Here is an 18,077-nt window from a genome sequence, read left to right as displayed (position 1 = left end):
GTTTTCACTTCATTGCAAGCATCTAATGATCAAAAATAGTCCAGTTGGAGGGGTTAACTTGTTGGGTTCAGTGTCCTTATTATCAGTAGGAATGATTTCCATATGAATGTGATTTACCCATTTAGGTTTATTGTAATAAACCTCTCACAATCATACCTTCGTTATTGCAAAAATTTAATTTCCATGCATATGTATCCTTTAAATGTCAAATTACTACATAACTACATTTAAAAAAAATGGGTTTCCTGTGGGTTTCATGACAGCTTTATGAAAATCTATATTGGCATTCAAGTCAGATAAAACCTGCAACATAATAAAAACCAACACATATATGCACATAATTACCTTGTCCGCAGGTTCCCCGGGCTAGGTGGCCCGTCATATACAGACAAGATGTCAAAGTCCTCCTCTAGGGCGAAGCCTTGAAACACGAGCTGTATCCGGTTGTGCTCAGCTGCCACAATCACCCATGTACAGTTGGCATAGTTAGGGTAACCGTAAGGGTAGCCGGGGCTCTCTATTGTCCCATTGGGACTGTGTAGTGTGTAACTGCAGTTCTGAGCTGTGAAGAGAAAAAAAAGAAAAATAAATGATTATTGCGTGTTGAAGCAGCTAGCAGAGTGCAGAAAGTTTTGAAGTATTAAAAGAGCATAAAACCAAATAAAAGACACAAGAATGGAAATTATACAAATCCACACACAAATGCACTCCCACAGTCAAACAGTTTGCACCAAGTGCTGCAACATCCATTATCACCTACAGCGTGCAGCAGAAGCCATTAATATAGCAGTGCTAAATGGCTCACCCTCTCCCTGCTTCCCCACCTCTACCACTTCCATCGTCACACTTGTTCACTCACTGGCCCTTTCAACACATTAGTAATAGGTTCCCACGTTTATACATGACATAGCTGGAGGGGAGAAGATGAGGGGACAGGAGGGGAGAGTTAACACACGCACACACACATACAACACACACACACACACACACACACACACACACACACACACACAAAGAGAGACACTTGATTACTGCATTAATTGTACTGATCTTGGATTTTAAATGACAGCCACTCATACTGAATTCAATCTTAAATTTCAGTCGTGTGTGTTGCCATTTATCAGTGCTATATGTGTGTTGGCCAAGCTAAATGACTTGTCTTCCGCTGATCTGAGCACAGCCAAGACATTTAATCAATATTAGGGATTTAGTTATAATTAATCGCTAATGTGGACTAATGTGTGATTGCACTTATATTTTGTGCAGCTCTGCATGTTGTCAGTGTGTGTTTTCAGTGCTGATGTGCAAATTAGCGTCTGTATGTGCATGTGTGGATTTTCTCATTTGATCCTCATATTTAGATATATTTAGTGATAGTTATCTCCTCCAATCAAAAAGAGGTTCCCGTTAAAGTTAATTTCCATCCCCCAGACAGCTAAATGTGAGCGGTCCGCTTTTAGTCTGCCACTGACAGGTGACAAGAGAATAAAATATGAAAACATTGTGCAATCACACACCATGAATAGCCTCATGTGTTGTAGCTTTTGAACTAAGACAGCAGGAACACAACATGTCCAGAAGTTATAGCTACACAAAATGAACTTAACATAAATAAATATTCTCACAGAGGTATTAAATTAGAATGTCATGCAAGAATACATGCTATTTATACAAATGATCTGTATTTTCCCCTTTGTTTGCTTCAGCCACAAACCTGAATCATAATGCAGCCTGATTAAAATGTAATTAGGAGAGTATAATTGGAGGACATCTGTTATCTGCATAACACACATTATTCAACAACACAAACAATGCAGCGCTCACAGTAGATATGATTTTTGTTTTGTTAGTTTCCATACTCATAACTGTGTAAATGTCTGGAATAAATCAGTGCATTAGAATTAGCTATACTACCTGAGCATTTTAAAACAGGGCATTAAAAGACAAGAATCTTCAGTGAACACACTGCAGCTTCGAAACATGTAAATGTGAAGGCTGGTTTGTTAAATCCCACCAGGGGGATGTGTATCCCTTATTGAATACTTGTGAAACATACAGATCCTGTGCTACTGTGTGTGCACTCTCTGATGGTGGAACAATCTCAAAGCAACCAATCTGTCCAAATTTTCACTCTGTAACGTGCCTCACAAAAAAAACAAAAAACAGCGGGGATTTACAGGTAATAAGGCACCAAGCATGAAGACAACAGAAGATAAAAAGAGAGCAATTTTCATTCATCTCAGTCTTACTCACAACCGAAATGAATAAAAGCAGATTTCTTTCGCAATGTACAGAGAGAAAAAAAGAAGAAATGACAAAAAGAATTAAGCATGGACATGGATAATCCCTGGTTAGCCAGACGAGTGAACCCTGCATTTGTTTTCACAGCAATAATCAAGCCCAGTGTTTAAGATTTCTGGGGCAACATGCCACATCAGGGTGTTTATGAAATTCGGAGATGCCGCTGGTACAACACTCACTGACACGCACAAACAAACAAAACCAATATTAGCTTTTTGTTCCAGGTAGCACAGCAAAATGGTATCAGTTTTTTCCGGGGAGGAGAAAAGGGGGGATAGTGTCAGGGGTTAGAGAGCCAGACTGTCTGGATGGCATCAGCAACAGCAGGAGGATAATAGCATCTCCAGTCACAGTATATCCATCATGCCACTGTTGACTCCCTCAGGGGCCTGTCTCGCCGAAAAATGAGCAGGGCCCTCCCTTAGCCGCCACTTTTCAGCACTTCATATCTGCTTGACCTCTTCCGAAAGACGCTAATGTGTGTGCACTTAAACCCTGGCCACTTGAATTAACTTTAGTTAGGTGTATAATGCTGCAGTGAGAGTTCAGCTCTTTGTTTGCTGTTGAGATCTGCAAGTATTACAATTCATTCTTATGGAAAACTGTACAATGAAATGAATAAAATAGTGTTTAATTACATTAGTGGTAAATAAATATGACCTTTATTGTGGGAAGTGCTGAAAATAACTGAGCATCACAGTATGTAGTCCTTATATTTAACCAGTAACAAGAGACAAGAACAAAGCAAAGGCTATCTTCATCAGATTTTTCATTAAAGCCTTTAAATAGGCACAGCAAGTGAGCATCCACCCTCCCAATTACCATCAGGTCAATACTAATATCCAGGTAAAACCTCTGAATCCACATCCCTACCTGATTTTCATATACACAGCCTGTTCAATAATCTCCTCATCATCTCCTTCATTACGGGTCTTCTATCAGACAAATGCCAATCAATGGCTCATACAGCGGCCTGATGGCAGAGCTTGATAGGGGTTAGAGTGGATTGGGAATCTCTTGCACATAGGCAATGAGTTAGGGATGTACGGGCTGCTGGGCTGAATTACAAAACAATACCAGGGAGGTTAAGGCAACTGAATTGGTATTAATCAGTAGAATAGAATTTAAATGCTGGAAGACAGAAATGATTCTGTGACTCTCGAGGACAGACAGGTTTTTCATATATGTGAGTGTTATTAACATGCTGTACATACTGATATATGACAGGTGATCAACCAGGCAGTAAAGCTTGAGTTTAAATTAATTAAGTGAAGCTAAATAATAAAAAATAAAAAAACATGAGAGAGAATAAGTCTACTGAGTCTGCCAGAGCTCCACCGAATGCTATTTTGAAGTGTAAGCACACCTGTGCCAAGTGACCGACTCTTAAATCGATAATGACGCACACAATCTGGGATAAAAGACCAAGATAGTGCTTTTAGAGAGGCTGCTTTTTTGGCTGCAGCCAGAAACATTTTATCCTTGCTGAAAAATACATGGCCAGAATTGAATTGGACAAAAACAGACACATCAGAGTTGACTTGAGAATCCACTTTTGTGAGCATTAAGGGCCGCTTTACAGAATCATCAAGTTTGATTTTCACATTATGCAGTAATAACCACCACAAGATACAAGTGCGGTTGAGGTAAACTGAGGAGTCCACTCTCTCTGTTCTTTGAAAACCCAGAGCCTATGATTAAGTAGATCCTGCACTTGGGGCTTGGTTGAATTATTTAAGCCTTGCCCAGGGTGCATTATGAAATTAGCTGCTGGGAGCTGTTGACCTACTGTGAAGCCCCTCTGTGTAAATCTGCAGAGAAGAGCCCATCCTGCAGCTGACCCTACTGACACACCATAAAGACCCCATAAACAGACTGCTGGCCATGCTGTTTTAGCCCGGGAAGACCACCAGCAAAGTAGAAGGTCATGTTTTCTCAAGTTGTGCAAGTTCAGGTAAAGCAATATGAATATTGAGTAGAAGCAAATAAGCTGTTTCAGCAATTAGGAAAATTGCAAACTTGTTCTGGTGGTTGGTGTATTTTATCCCTCAACATGTCTATGGGAACTATTTGCATTGGCTTGTACTGGGATGTTAACCATGCTTGATATCTGTGGATGTCCAACAGATATGTTGTCCACTGCTTAGCCCACTGTGCCACTGGCAGCATCCGCTTGGCACCAACCATCTCCGGCGTGTGTGCTGCCAAATGGGTGTACAGGGAGAGGTATGACCTTGCTGGGGCAGCACTCCAGGTTCTACCTGTGTGTGTTTGTGTGTAAGAGCTATTGTTTGCTTTGCCAGGGCAGTTGTTTAGTAGCGGGCACACAGAGATGCGGCAGTGCGCTGTGACACTTTGATGAATCGATGGTCACTGTGCTGTACACCGGCAGGACAGCAACCCCTCAGAGCGGAGGAAGGAGACAGGGAGAGATCAGAGGAAAGTGAGAGGCTGACTGAATGTATGGACATATGAGAAAATAGATTTGGAAGACATGACGTGAGGAATAATAGAAGCAAAGGTGAGATGAGGGACGAACTAGGGGGAATGAAAAATAGCAGCAAAAAGGAAAAGAGAAGGAGGGTTGAAAATGTGCGAGAAAGAACATGTCAGAAGGTCAACGAGAGGAAGAACAACATCCAATGGGAGTAAATGAGTTGGAAAGAGGATGAAGACAACGCAGGGGGATATGTTTTTTTTACCTATTTTCTGCATCTCGTTGCCATTCTGTGCTGAGGTCACAGTGTGACATTCACAGCAAGATAGCACTTAATCTGCACTGTTAGCGAATCCTAGAGGTCTATTTGGATGGATGCTTCAGCAGTGTGTGTCTGTGTGTATTTTGTTGTGTGACTGGGAAGTGAGACAAGTGCGCACACATGTCTGTGTATAGAGGTATCAGCTGTCTGCACATGTATGAGTGTAATCCCTATACCCTGGGTGAGTATAGTGTCACATATCTGCATGCCACTCCTCTACTTAGATGCAATTACACTGACTACAGTGACTCAATGGGAGGAAATTTCATCTTGGCAAACATAATCCCAACATCACATTCACATAATACCATAAAGACACAAACAATGCTTGCAATACAAAACTGAAAATCTCCTTTCTGGACTACTATCTCTTCATCCCTCCCCGCCTCGGTCTGGTCTCCTCATCTACGATTCAAATTTGCCTTTGGACAAAAGACAAAGACGGAGAGACCGTCCTGTTCTTGCAGTCAATAATAGAACTGCTTTACGTCTGATGCTGTGCATGATGAATACATCTGAAGAGAATGAAACTTATTGTTTGACTCTTTAGAAAGGTCCTTCGGAATTTGATGATGTCAATAAATGTAAGGCTGCAGCTCAGAAACACCAAAGAAAATATTGAAATGATAAACGAGTGCAACGGAAAGTCACAGAGTGCCATTGTTCCAATTATAGCCATAACATGTACAGAGGAAACCTCACTCACAAGAACCATGCACTCACTCATTCAATTAAGACAGGACCATAAACTACTTGTTCTAAGTCTCTCCCATCATATAGCTAAAATACAGAGTTCAGCTCTTTCCTTATTCTCAAGAGAACCCATAAAGCCTCCATACATGAGGTCTATCAGGGGCTATATCCATACAAAATAAGCCTCCCAGTGGAGCAAACATGGAATAATTTCCAAGTGTCACTTGGGGTTTATCAAGTAACAAAACTATACACTATCAAATATAACCTACCCCATGAGTAAACTTCAAACAACCAAATGTTTTGTGTGTGTGTGTGTGTGTGTGTGTGTGTGTGTGTGTGTGTGTGTGTGTGTGTGTGTGTGTGCGCGTGCGTGTTGTGCCAGTAACTGCCTCCCTGGTGGGGAGATAAACCCTTCCGCCCCATAGATCCTCTCAGCACCACTATTTGTCTCTTGACGTGTCAGCGCATATGCGCGCCTTGACCGCATCATATCCGAATTAACCTCTAGATGGCTGCCATTAAAATGGAAATGGGTGAGCTCAGCGATCCCACTTGCCTCCATACATTAGGCTAATGTCCGGGCCAGGACGACACCGTCTGCCATTACAGACAAGCCAAATGCAGTGGAAGGCGCTTGCGATAGGCTTGCTCCCACTTAGCCCCCCCCCCCCACACACACACAGGTTGTTTCCACTGGGCTGAATGGTAAATGTTGTTTCCTTAAAAGGGCAGAAAAATGGAAGTTGCATTTCCATAATGGTGCACATTCGAAGCTCGGAATGGCCTGCTGCTGCATGAATGTGTGAAGCAAAACAATGATCTGTGGAGGCACACACAGAGAGAACACTCAAGCAAACACATACGTGAATGTATATGCCAGCATACACTGTCAACTGTAACTCAGGGAACACGTGTCCATATCATACTGAGAACTCCAGTTATGGCATTCACATCTCGGGCTCTGGCATTTACAGTATTTTAACGATCTGTTGACGCCTATGGCAACACATAGCTAATACACACACACGCGCAAACACACAAAAACACAAAAACACATTGTCACAGCAACATAGCTGGAGGTTGAAATGTGTGGGGTGAGAAAATAAACAACACCCACGTGCAAAAATGCAGCCAAAGATTGAAGCATCAAAGAAAGCGGCTGCATGATAACATGTAGACGAGGCGTGCATGCAGAAATGCAAACGTTGCTGACTGTCGTCAGGGCTGGCAAAAAGAGGCACAATGGAGCATGTGTTCTCTCAGACAGAGAGGGAGAGAAAGGGGGAGCCAGGCAGTTCCTTCCAGCTGGGTCATATTTAACCAGCAGTATTTTCATGCCAGCCAAAAAGGACCTGCAGCCCAGCCACCCACTCCCCCACAAAAAAAAAGCCACCCACACACTTTCACACAATTTCATTTTACCCAGTTCAAACACTGATTCAACAGAGATACTTTTGTTTCTTCATAGTGCCTTCTCTTCTTATCAGTACATTTAAATAGCCCTATGGTAAAATGGTGTTTCTGTGAACAAGAGCAGCTCCTCAAAAACCCTCGCACCAAGGTTTCAAGCTGATCAATAGAAAAAAGCAGATTCAGAGTCAGGCATGTTACGGTTGATGTTCTTCCCTTTTAGAGAGACCCCTGTCTTTGTGGGGGAGTTTATTCAGCACTGATACAAATGAGCCTCCCACACAAAACAGCAAGGCTGGATGCCTGAAGAAATGCATGTGTGTATTTGTCAGTGTGTTTTCATGTTTGAGTATGTGCACACATTTGTATCATTTGTAGAGCTATTATAGCACTTGAACGCAGCCCTGCCCCTTTTTCTTTCTCTGCCCTGGTTTCCCTTCACCTGGAAGCCCTCTCCCTCTTTGGAAAACTGCAAGAAAGCCACATGCTCATTTAGTCAGGTAGACCGACCCTCTTAATATGTTTGTAGTTCTTTTTAGTTTTGGAATCATTTTAACAATATTTGTTCTTTATGTATTAATACATTTTTATATATATATAGGTATTTTATAGTTATTAAAATGTGCAATTACCATTGCTTTTTATGTTCTTAAAATAACCTTCTTGTTTCTGCTAAGACGGAATGTTTGAGAAAGCTGGAGCTGGCATAGTCTGAAAGAATATTCACTTCAAAAATGTAAATTGACTAAAACACCTGCAAGTCATCTATTGAATGCGTGTGGCTTCAAATGACACTGTCTCCATTTGGAACCTGCCACTACTGTTTTGCCTAAGCCTTTCTTTATTGTAACATTGTTTTATTTTCTTTAATATTGAATAGTTATCTTGTCTTTTTTAATTAGGGCTTCTGTTTTAACTTCCTGTTTGCCTTTTATTGTATTTTAGCAGATAAGAAATTTCAAGATAGTTGTCACGAGGCTTTAATTGTGCTATTTTTATTCATAGCTTTTAGTCAAAACCCTTAACTCTTTACTTTATAGGGCATTGCCGGTAGATCTCACAGAGTGCATGCTGAATGAGCATGGCCTTTCTCCCCCAGCACAGTTGTGGTAATTGCATTGTCATCTCCCTTTGGTTTGCTTTGTGTGTGTTTGGTGGTGCACAATTGTAAGTAGCGATCTGGCCTCCTCATCTGTGTCTGTGTCCTTGAAACATATATTTTTTTTCTCTTTTTTATAGAAATGTAGTGATAACTGCTGTCACTCTTGTGTTACCCTCTGTGGGATTTGAATTACTAAACTATGTTTTTTAAGCATGGGGTTGTTTTAATCTTGTGCACCATCCAATAAATCTGCCCATTTTAGACTGAAATCAACATCTGTTCTTTATTTACAAGCTTATCTGGGTTCTCTAACTTCCCAGCTCGGTTACATATTGATGAGTAAAGAGAAGAGAGAGAAGTGCAGTTCAAAGAGCTTCAGTCACTGCTCCTGTCACAGAAACTGTATGTTGTTCCCATGACAACAAGAAATTGGCGAACACATAAAGATAAAGCCCTTTCCTTAATTATTTGTTATTGTTTGGGTCCACCTCAACACTTAATCTCACGCATGCACATACATCCAAATGCACTCATACACATACACGCCTCAAATCATTTCTATTTTCTCTTCCATTCTCCCTTGTACTTATGTGGGAAAAAGGCACAATTATGTGTGACACTAATGTGTGAAACAGTGAAAGTCAATTATCACCTCATTTTCATTCTGTTCACATCTGATGGCTTGGGTCTTTGAGCTAGACTGAACCTATGCTGAAGAGCCTCTCTTAGTTACATCCTGTCGTGTATTTGCACTTAAATTACATTAGAAATCAGTGAAAAAAACTACACTTTCGGTATTTAACCAATTAATAGCATTAACAGGAGGTGAGGCAATGCAATTATGGGTGTGTTAAATGTATGAGATGGATACGCATGTTGATCCATATGTGTGAGTGAGTAGCCCATTCATGAACATTTGATCCCCTCTGAGGATTGTATATTAAACCCAAGAGGAAGCACTGATCCAAAGGTCAGGTCATGACCGTCCCAGCAGGACTATTCCATCTATCACTGAGAGACGGATGAGTGGCAGGCGATCAATCAGCCTGACTTCAACTTACTGTAGTACACTTTCACCTTTCAACTCAAATCCTAACTGCCTCCCAGGAATATTCAAGCGTGATTGATTGTGAGAACGTATTTTGGCAGTGTATCCGATAGAGAATCCAGTCAAAGATGATAAAGCCGATAACAAAATTAAATTTTGTATTTCAGGCACAAGGTTGCATCTAATTTGCACAAAATTCAGACAAAGCTATTCAACAAACATTTGCCTCTGTGTCCCTGAATATCATTAATAGAGTAGCTGGCTTTGTAAATTTAGCCCCAGTATAAGATAAGACATTTCAGAATGTCTCGTAGGGTTTGCCATCGTCTACATGACTTTCTATGACACTGTATTTCTGAACTGCTTGACAGGTAATTCTGTAAATGTATGTAGCAAAGATAACAGGAGACACTTTCAACTCATTTCCACTCATTAGGAATTTAGTTTCTCTGTGGCAGCGAAACGCGTAACATGAGCCAGCAGACAACTGCTGTAACGTTAGGTTCAACTGGTTTGGACACTGGACACTTTGAGGGTGATTAACTCTACACACTTCAGACTGAAATGCAACATTATAGCTTAAAACTACCTGTAGTACAATGTTCTTTTAAAAGAATAGTTAGACGTTTTGGTATATACGCTTAATGGTAGTCATGTCAGGAGTTAGTCGAGATAATCAGTATTCTTATTGTTAGGTGTTTAGACTTACCATAAGGAAGTTACTGCTCCCGCCCACAAGGGTTGCACGGTTTACACTGAATGGTTTTTTTTTTGGAATAAACTGATGAGAACAGAACCTGTTAATTAGTTATATTTAGTAGGTGGATTTTGTTACCTTCAGACAGAGCCAGGCTGGCTGTTTCCCCCAGTTTCCAGTCTTTAAGCTAACCAGCTGCTAGCTGTAGCCTTCTTTTACTGCACAGGCATGTGTGGTATCAATTCTCTCAGCTCACTCTTGGCAAGACAGCAAATAAGAGTATCTCCCGAAATGTCAAATTAATTGCTTTGAATAAACAGAAACACAATAGCCACTACTCACTGCAATTACAGCATCATCTTTGTGAATATCTAAAATATCTGGACCACCAATTTTTAAAATCTTTTTAAAATTATCATTATTACTATTAAAACTTGAGCCATAGAAATATGAATGAAAGTAAATATGCTTTCAATGCTAGACTCAAAATTGACCTTACAAGAGTAGGAATGTAAGACACACACACACACACACACACACACACACACACACACACACACACACACACACACACACACTCACTCTCTCCACATGATGACTCTTCCTCTTTCCCAGAAAAAGACGACTGACAGATTGCCTATACGTTGAACAGAGAGAGAAGCAGTACAGGAAAGGCAAAAAGACAAGGACAAGGACAAGATACCTCTTGCCCAAGATCTAATCTTCAATCTCTGGGATCACTGATATCTGATAAGAACAGTGTAAATCAGGAAGCTAAAGAAACCCCTGCCTGAGCTTTGTGTCTATACAAGACAGACAGGGCATCTACATCTGTCTCTCACTCTGTGGGGATTTACAGTAGCTGGAGCAAATTCCCATGTCCGATAATAACAGGAAGATGAGAATCTGAATCCAGATAGATTGAGACTTCCCTGTTATAGCTATGCACCCATACATGGCTCAGGGAGATGTAAGCTCTGGATTTATTTATTTTTTTCATTTTCAGCCATAGTTACCCAGAGAAGACTGACTGAGCATATAGTTCTTTTCCTGACATGACTTGCCTCGCAGCAGTTGTACGGCTGTTACAGTAGTTGCACATATTCACAAGTGGGAGCTGCCCAGTACAGCCAAGCTGTTCTGCTACTGGGGAATATGTGTAGGAAAGGTAAAATGAAAAACCACTTTCTTCTCAAGGCACTTTACCATAACCCCTCCATTCACCACCCAGTGTCTTAAATGCACCTGAGCTGCTAAAATGCTAACAACAGGAGAATGTAGTTAAACAGAAGAGCTCACAGGAATATGTTGTAAATTTGAAACATAAGCACTGCCAGAATAGAGCAATCGTGCTAGATTTATATTCCCTAGATAAGTTAAGCAGCCAGAATGTACATTTATTAATTTAACACCGTGCTCAGGGACATGCTGATAGTCATATTTAAAGGAAACGAATATTTCTCATTTGTTTTCCACCAGGTTTTTCTCTGCTCGTGTCGGATTTGAACTATTGACTTTACAGCCGGAGCCCCCAGATATACAAGAGCCTCAGCTTGAATGTGTATGCGTCATATCTAATAAAGGCAAACTATTTTACTATGGCAGTACCATCAAACTCAAATACCATTTTTAAGTGTTTAATAGATGAAATAGTGGAGGAAGCAATTGAATTGTACTGAAAAATGAATTGGATATTCCTCATCATCTCATTGAGTGCCAATTTAATCAAGCTATTCTGCAAAAGTGCATCTGGATATAAGTTCATAGGGTCTAATGGTCCAGTTTGTGTGTGTGTGTGTGCATGTGTGTAAAAGTCATTGAAGCTGTTTAGACTGGTGAATGGCTGCATGAATGCATTTAGGAATCTGTTTTTTGGGGGGTGGTGAGTGGTGTTGTCTGTAACTGTACATGAATTAGTGAGTGAGTATGCGTGTGTGTGTGTGTGTGTGTGTGTGTGTGTGTGTGTGTGTGTGTGTGTGTGTGTGTGTGTGTGTGTGTGTGTGTGTGGGTGAGTCAGTGTGTTGCTGTGATCAGTGTGACGAAGCACAGTGACAGAGCGCTGGCCATCTGGAGACAGATGACAGTGTGAATCACCAGAGAGGAGGATGGAGGAAGGAAAGGGGGAGGTGGTGGGATGGATGAAGGGAGGGTACGGAGAAGGTATGACGGGAAGACAGAGAGAGAGAGAGAGAGAGAGAGAGAGAGAGAGAGGGAGAGAAGGGAGTGGGGTGACACATCAGCAGGTGGGTGGGGAAATGAGGGGGCTCACGAGGACAAAGCATTTGCGCCATCTGAAAGCTGTGCACGTGCTCACATGCACACATTCCGTCTCTCAGTGGCCCTTTTTAAACTAGCTAATGACCTGCTTGTCAACACTTTAGTCTAATCATCCTAGAGTGAATGGGGGTGGCAACTCAACAGACTCATCCAAACACACACACGCACGTGCCCACAAGCTTACTTACACGCTGTTAGTTGTTGAAATAGGAGCCTGCTTGATGCCTGATAAGAAAATGAACCCTCCAAATAGATCATTTACTAAAGAGGGGGAAATCATTCAAAAGGCACACAGAAACATAGGGCCCAGATTATCTCTCAGCTGGTGGAAGCTTATCGGCCCTCTACTTCAACTGTAGCCTCCCCTTTCTGCCTCTTATTTCTTCTCACAGTAGATTCTACCCAACTGCTGTTTTTTTCCTCCCTGTGCCACCTATTTACAATCTCCATCTTCATCTTGACTGCCACTCTCTCTCCCACTCCGCATCCCTTTTTCTGCCGCTCAAGTAGGAAAAAGTAACAACACACGTCTACTTTGCATTCCAGACATTTCTCTATTTTGGGTAAATAGATAATGTCACCTGCTTCTCAGCTCCCATTCCATCCTTTATTGCTCAACGGTGAATGTAGAGACCAGATGGGAGATGGGAAGCATCAGAGCGTGCAGGTAGTGGAGGATTTGAGATTGAGAGTAGCAGACAGACAGGTGGGAGACATGTGAGAAACAAAAGGAAAAAGGGATGCTCATATACACACACTATCAAAACATGAATGTGAAAGACACATGGGACTGTTTGTTATGTTGAAAGGACATACAGGAAGTCAATGCAACACTTTTATCAAAGTGATCGACCACTAAGCCAATATTTATCAAATCGGCAACACAGTGCCTCCGTGATGGTAGTCTATGGTATGGGGTTTAGGATCCACATGGATCCGTGAGGGAGAATCCTAAGCAAAATATGCAGCAAAAATGATGAACGCCGTGATAATAAATGACATACTAACGAACGATTATTTCACTATCAATTAATCTGCCCATTTTTTTCTCAGTCAGTCCTTTGGTAGATACAATGCCCATCACAGTTTCTTAAAGCACAAGTTGGCATCTTCAGATTGCTTCTTTAGCCCAACCAACAGTGTAAATAAGTCCAAATTTATTCAATTTAATATTACATGAAACAAAGAAAAACAGCAAATCCTCACATGTAAGAAGCTTGAATTAGGTCATTTGTGCTTTAAAAGGACTCGTTGCAGGTTAATTTTTCTTTCAGCTCACTTATTATTTTAGCACTACAAACTATGTCAACAAGATAATGAATGAGTATGACTGTCCTTCGTACAGAATTCCCTCTCACAATGCCTGAAATGTAGAACAGCTACTAAAATCAGGATAAAACCAACAGCAGAGGCCTTGTGATATGATCTTGTAATAGGGGTCTAAAGTCTGTGTCTAATTGAGGGTTCAAAGCCATGAAAACATGGGAGAAATCCCAACTTCTAGAGCCAGCTAGCCCTCGACTGAGGCGCAGCTGTTGCTGAGGCTGCTGGCTGGAGGAGCTATCCATGGTGCTGAAGAGAACTTCAGCTGAGTGGTTAACTCAGCTGCGCCCTTCGCTGTCCAGGGTGCTGAAAATGTCACCATACAGTGAGGTTTTGGGGATCTCCATGGGTCACTGGAGCCGGCGCCGCGTTAAATTATGAATAATTCAACTTAAGTATAGCAAAGCAATGACCTTCCCTGTAAGAAAAAGTCTATGAAAACTAGTAGATTCCACTCTCATCCCTCAGTTTAGACACTGGAGGATTCATTACTAAATCATCAACAGTGTTTCCAAATAGGTGTTCCCAATTAAAATTGCATCAATTAGAGGTCCACGGCCTTTTTGTGTGCCTGAGGGTCTTTAAAAATGTTCAAGTTTGAGTTTGTCATTTTTGATTTGACTTCAAAAACGACTTTATACCAAGGTTTTTCCCCCCTGCGTTACTGCATCGAAACACACGCGGGCCCGTGCACAGACACAGGCACAGACACACTTTCGCCTTGTCTCTTTCTTCAGGGGGCCCATGACTGCGCGAATACAAGCAAATGTCATGAAGTAAAAAAGATAAAAAGGAAAGGGGCATCAAGCCCTCCAGTCCTCATAACATTACTGCAAGTTGCATCACGAGCACAACGCGGTGCCTTTATATAAAGGAGAGCTTTGGCTGAGAGGAGAGGAGGACGACGGAGCGTGATCTTGCGTGTAAATGGACATGCTGAGCGACTGTCTCATGCGCCGTTGACGACTGATCTTATACCGGCCGAGCTGGAGAGGAGAGCCCAAACACGTAGCGGATAGGCAAGACACGTAACCCTCAATCTGCCTCCGCTTCCCTCCCCTTCCTGGCCTTTGCATTCTCTCCTCTGTACGTTTAAATGAATAGAGGTTGATTACCGCTTATTGAGCGACGAGTCCACGGGGACAGTTGGTTTTGATCCCGTGGAGAGAGCGCACAGCTCTCTTCAATAGCTCTTTGTCAGAAAAACCTTTAACACATCTCTATCTTTGGCAGCGTGGCCCATGGGAACTTCAATGTGGTTACAAGGGAAGGCTGAAACTTGTTTAAAGTGAGGCTGGTTGACAAATGAACGCTGCATTGAAGCGCTGTCATACACCTGAGACACATCTATGATGCTTATCAAACATGGCCTGGTTATGATCAGCCTTCTCATCACACACACGTATCTTTAATTGGCAAGTGTTGCCTTTGGTTTTGATAAAGTATGCGGGTGGAGAGAAACGCCACGAATCCCAGGCCCTCTCTCCCCTCTCCGCTCCTCACCTCTCAGCATAGTGTGAGGCTCTGGTGCCGCTCAATGGGAGGATGGGGCAACTGCTGGTGGCTGCTGCACCGAGGGACGCGCCAGACCACCTCAACGCCGGCTGGCACGTCGGATTCAAACATATTTATTGACACCGTTTAAAGTAAACGTTGTTACGGGGAGGTAGATAGATAGCCTGGCCCTTTCCTGCTCTTCGTAAATATGTGCAATAAGTTAGAGTCGCTTTACTGGCTCCAAAAGTAGACTCAAACGGCAAGAGAGTGGGCAATAAAAAAAGCTCCCTGGACGCAAATAAAACAAGAAGCCTCCTACGAATATAGCCGCAATGAGATTTACTCCACAGGAAAGTGGGGGGGGAGATTTGGGACTGAGCTGTGTGTGATAAACCTACATCACACCAAAACCAGCTGGGTGGCTGATGACACAAGTTTGATCAAAAAGTGGGAGTTATGTGGTGGGAGACATGAGGGGGTGACGTATCTGTAAAACAGTAACGCACCAGCTCAAGACACACTCATACAGTATGAGACGACACGACCTAACTGTGCTCTGTTGATGCTGAAAATGTGCCCAGTTTCCACTCACTCGTGGATTATCTGTTCTGTCCACGCAAAGGTATGAGTGGGCGAACACAGAGCCATGACTCACTGTCAAATTCATATTGTGGCCGTGGCAGTATTCTTGGCTTTTGCTAAAAATAGTGCCCATTCTGTGGTGTGGGAGCCAAGACAGTGATAAAACGGGTTGGCTTTCTTTGCCAAAAAGGACCTGCTCGGGATGGCAAAAATCATTGCGGCTCTTCCCCGAAAAGCCCCGGCCTCTAAATAATGCCCCAAGCTTTTCGTGATGAATGTCCACAGCTACGGAAAGAAAAGAAAAAAAAACCCCAACAAAACATGGATCAGTAACTGAGTCTGTCCTTTTAGAAAACACAGTAGGTTGCGAAAACGTGGAAGTAAATTAATAGTAATGATAATCTGTTGAATGCCCAGCTCCGGTTACAAGATTTCCATTTGCCATTAATCAAGGACAGAAAACACAGAGTCAGTTAATTAGGCCTCCCACCCACACACCCTCCCACCCCATACACACGCGCACAAACACAAACACACGCGCATGCAAAGAAAGAAAGAAGGGGGAGAGAAACTGTACACCAAATGTTGTTCATTGATGTTTACCTGGGCAAGAGGAGAATCTTAAGGGGTCTGAAATGAGAAACTGAGAAGGAACAGTCAGAAAGGAGAACATCCCCCTTATCACACACACGCACACACACACACACACACACACACACACACACACACACACACACACTCACACACACACACACACACACACACACACACACACACACACACCCTGTTGGACTCTGAACAGCATAACAATCAGCCGCCTGCTTGACCACCTCAACTGATTTCCTCATGCCAGCAGCGCATGCCGCACATACCCAATAACCTTCCTCCTTACCCGAAAAACCTCATCTGTAGGATGTTTATTTAAACATCCCTACAGCTCATTTAATCCAACCATCTCCTAAAAAAAAAGCACCTAACACAGTCCATTAATGAAACGCATCAACAGAGTCAAGGATAGACACCAAGCTCAGTTGGATCCGCTGTCACCAAAATAGCCACCCAACCAGCCAGCGCTCCTCTATTAATAACTTTGGGTGCTAGAACAGCGACGTAGCAGCAAGGTTGATCCTAAATGCGCCTTTAGGATGGGTGCGTGTGTGTGTGTGTGTGTGTGTGTGTGTGTGTGTGTTTGCTGATGCTGATTTGCATACAGTAAAGGGATCGGGGGAGGGTGGGCGGTGGAGTGGGGTAAGCCTGCTGCATTTTGCACGTCTTCAGCCGTACAGATGGGGGGGGGACTTACCCTTTACTGAGGCGGCCAGTAGCCCCATATATAAGAACAGCACCCGGCTCCAATGGTGCGCCTGCACTCCCGCCTTCATTAGAGCAAAAATCCGTATTCCGTCCCCTTTCCTGCATGCGCATTCCTGTCTCCTCTCAAGTCCCGTTGCTCCGTCCCGGTTTGAAGCGGCGGTCATGGCAGGGCTTTTTTACTCTGATCTGGCAGGCACGATAGTTCTCAGATGGTCAAAAAAGGGAGATTCACTCGGTGTCGGCGCTGAGAAAAATCCCAATGCATGGAGGAGGCTCGGATCTCGCAGCTGGACTGAACCATGTCATGCGGGCACCGAGGGGTTCAGAGTCTCTGTCTGAGAAGATAGATTTCACACCTAAAGGGGGGAAAGGAGGGAAGGCAAACCGAAGGGGGAAACGTGATTCAAGTGGTCACTGATCTACCACACGCGTAAAAAATCACGAAAATCCCTAGTCCGCTCCACATATGCAATAGATATTTACCGGACACACGCCAAAAAGCAGGAGATCCCTCCTTCAGTTTATCCTGCCGCACTTATTTGTCCTTCTCTTTAATTTAGCTCCCTTTAATAACAACATTTGCGGTGCCGATAATCCACGTTTAAACTCGTCATTAGACCGAGATTCAAAGGAACGAACGACGAATGATGGAGATGGAGAGCCACAGAGGTTATCCGGATCCAAGAATGAAAAGAAAAAAAACGCCCCGTTTTAGAAGTTCTCGACCAACATTGGAGTGCAGTCAGTGATCTTTCTGTACGGAGAGAAATATGCGGTATGTATGTATTCCAAGTATCGCAGCGCTTGGCCACAGCGTCGTCTCGGGTCTGTGCGACGCCAAGATTCAGACTGCAGACCTGCTCCTTCTCTGCGCGCGTCTCTCTCTCTCTCTCTCTCTCTCTCTCTCTCTCTCTCTCTCCCTCCCTCTCTTTCTCTCTCCCACTCTCCCTCTCTAGCTCGCTCTCTCCCCCTTCTATCTCTGTAGGCTGCCTTCTCCCTTCTCTTAATAATAAGACTAATACTAATAATACTAATACTAATACTACTACTAATACTACTACTAATAATAAT

At 42.8% G+C, this 18,077-nt stretch overlaps 1 protein-coding gene across 1 annotated transcript in view; it reads right to left on the bottom strand.

The window, feature by feature from the left end:
- Nucleotides 1–17,966, bottom strand: part of csmd2 (CUB and Sushi multiple domains 2) — a 230,075-nt gene extending 212,109 nt beyond the window's left edge. Inside the window, exons 1-2 of the mRNA XM_051389619.1 lie at nucleotides 16,996–17,966; nucleotides 346–562 (exon numbers count right to left, since the gene is read on the bottom strand). Coding sequence (XP_051245579.1) covers nucleotides 346–562; nucleotides 16,996–17,170 — 392 coding nt within the window. The 5' untranslated portion in view covers nucleotides 17,171–17,966. The remainder of the gene's footprint in view (nucleotides 1–345; nucleotides 563–16,995) is intronic.
- Between the last annotated feature and the right edge of the window lie 111 nt (nucleotides 17,967–18,077).

This window comes from Dicentrarchus labrax, unplaced genomic scaffold (genome assembly GCF_905237075.1).
Source record: "Dicentrarchus labrax unplaced genomic scaffold, dlabrax2021, whole genome shotgun sequence".
NCBI lineage: Eukaryota > Metazoa > Chordata > Actinopteri > Moronidae > Dicentrarchus > Dicentrarchus labrax.
Note: the sequence above shows the minus strand (reverse complement) of the source record. Positions and strands in the feature narration are given on the sequence as shown.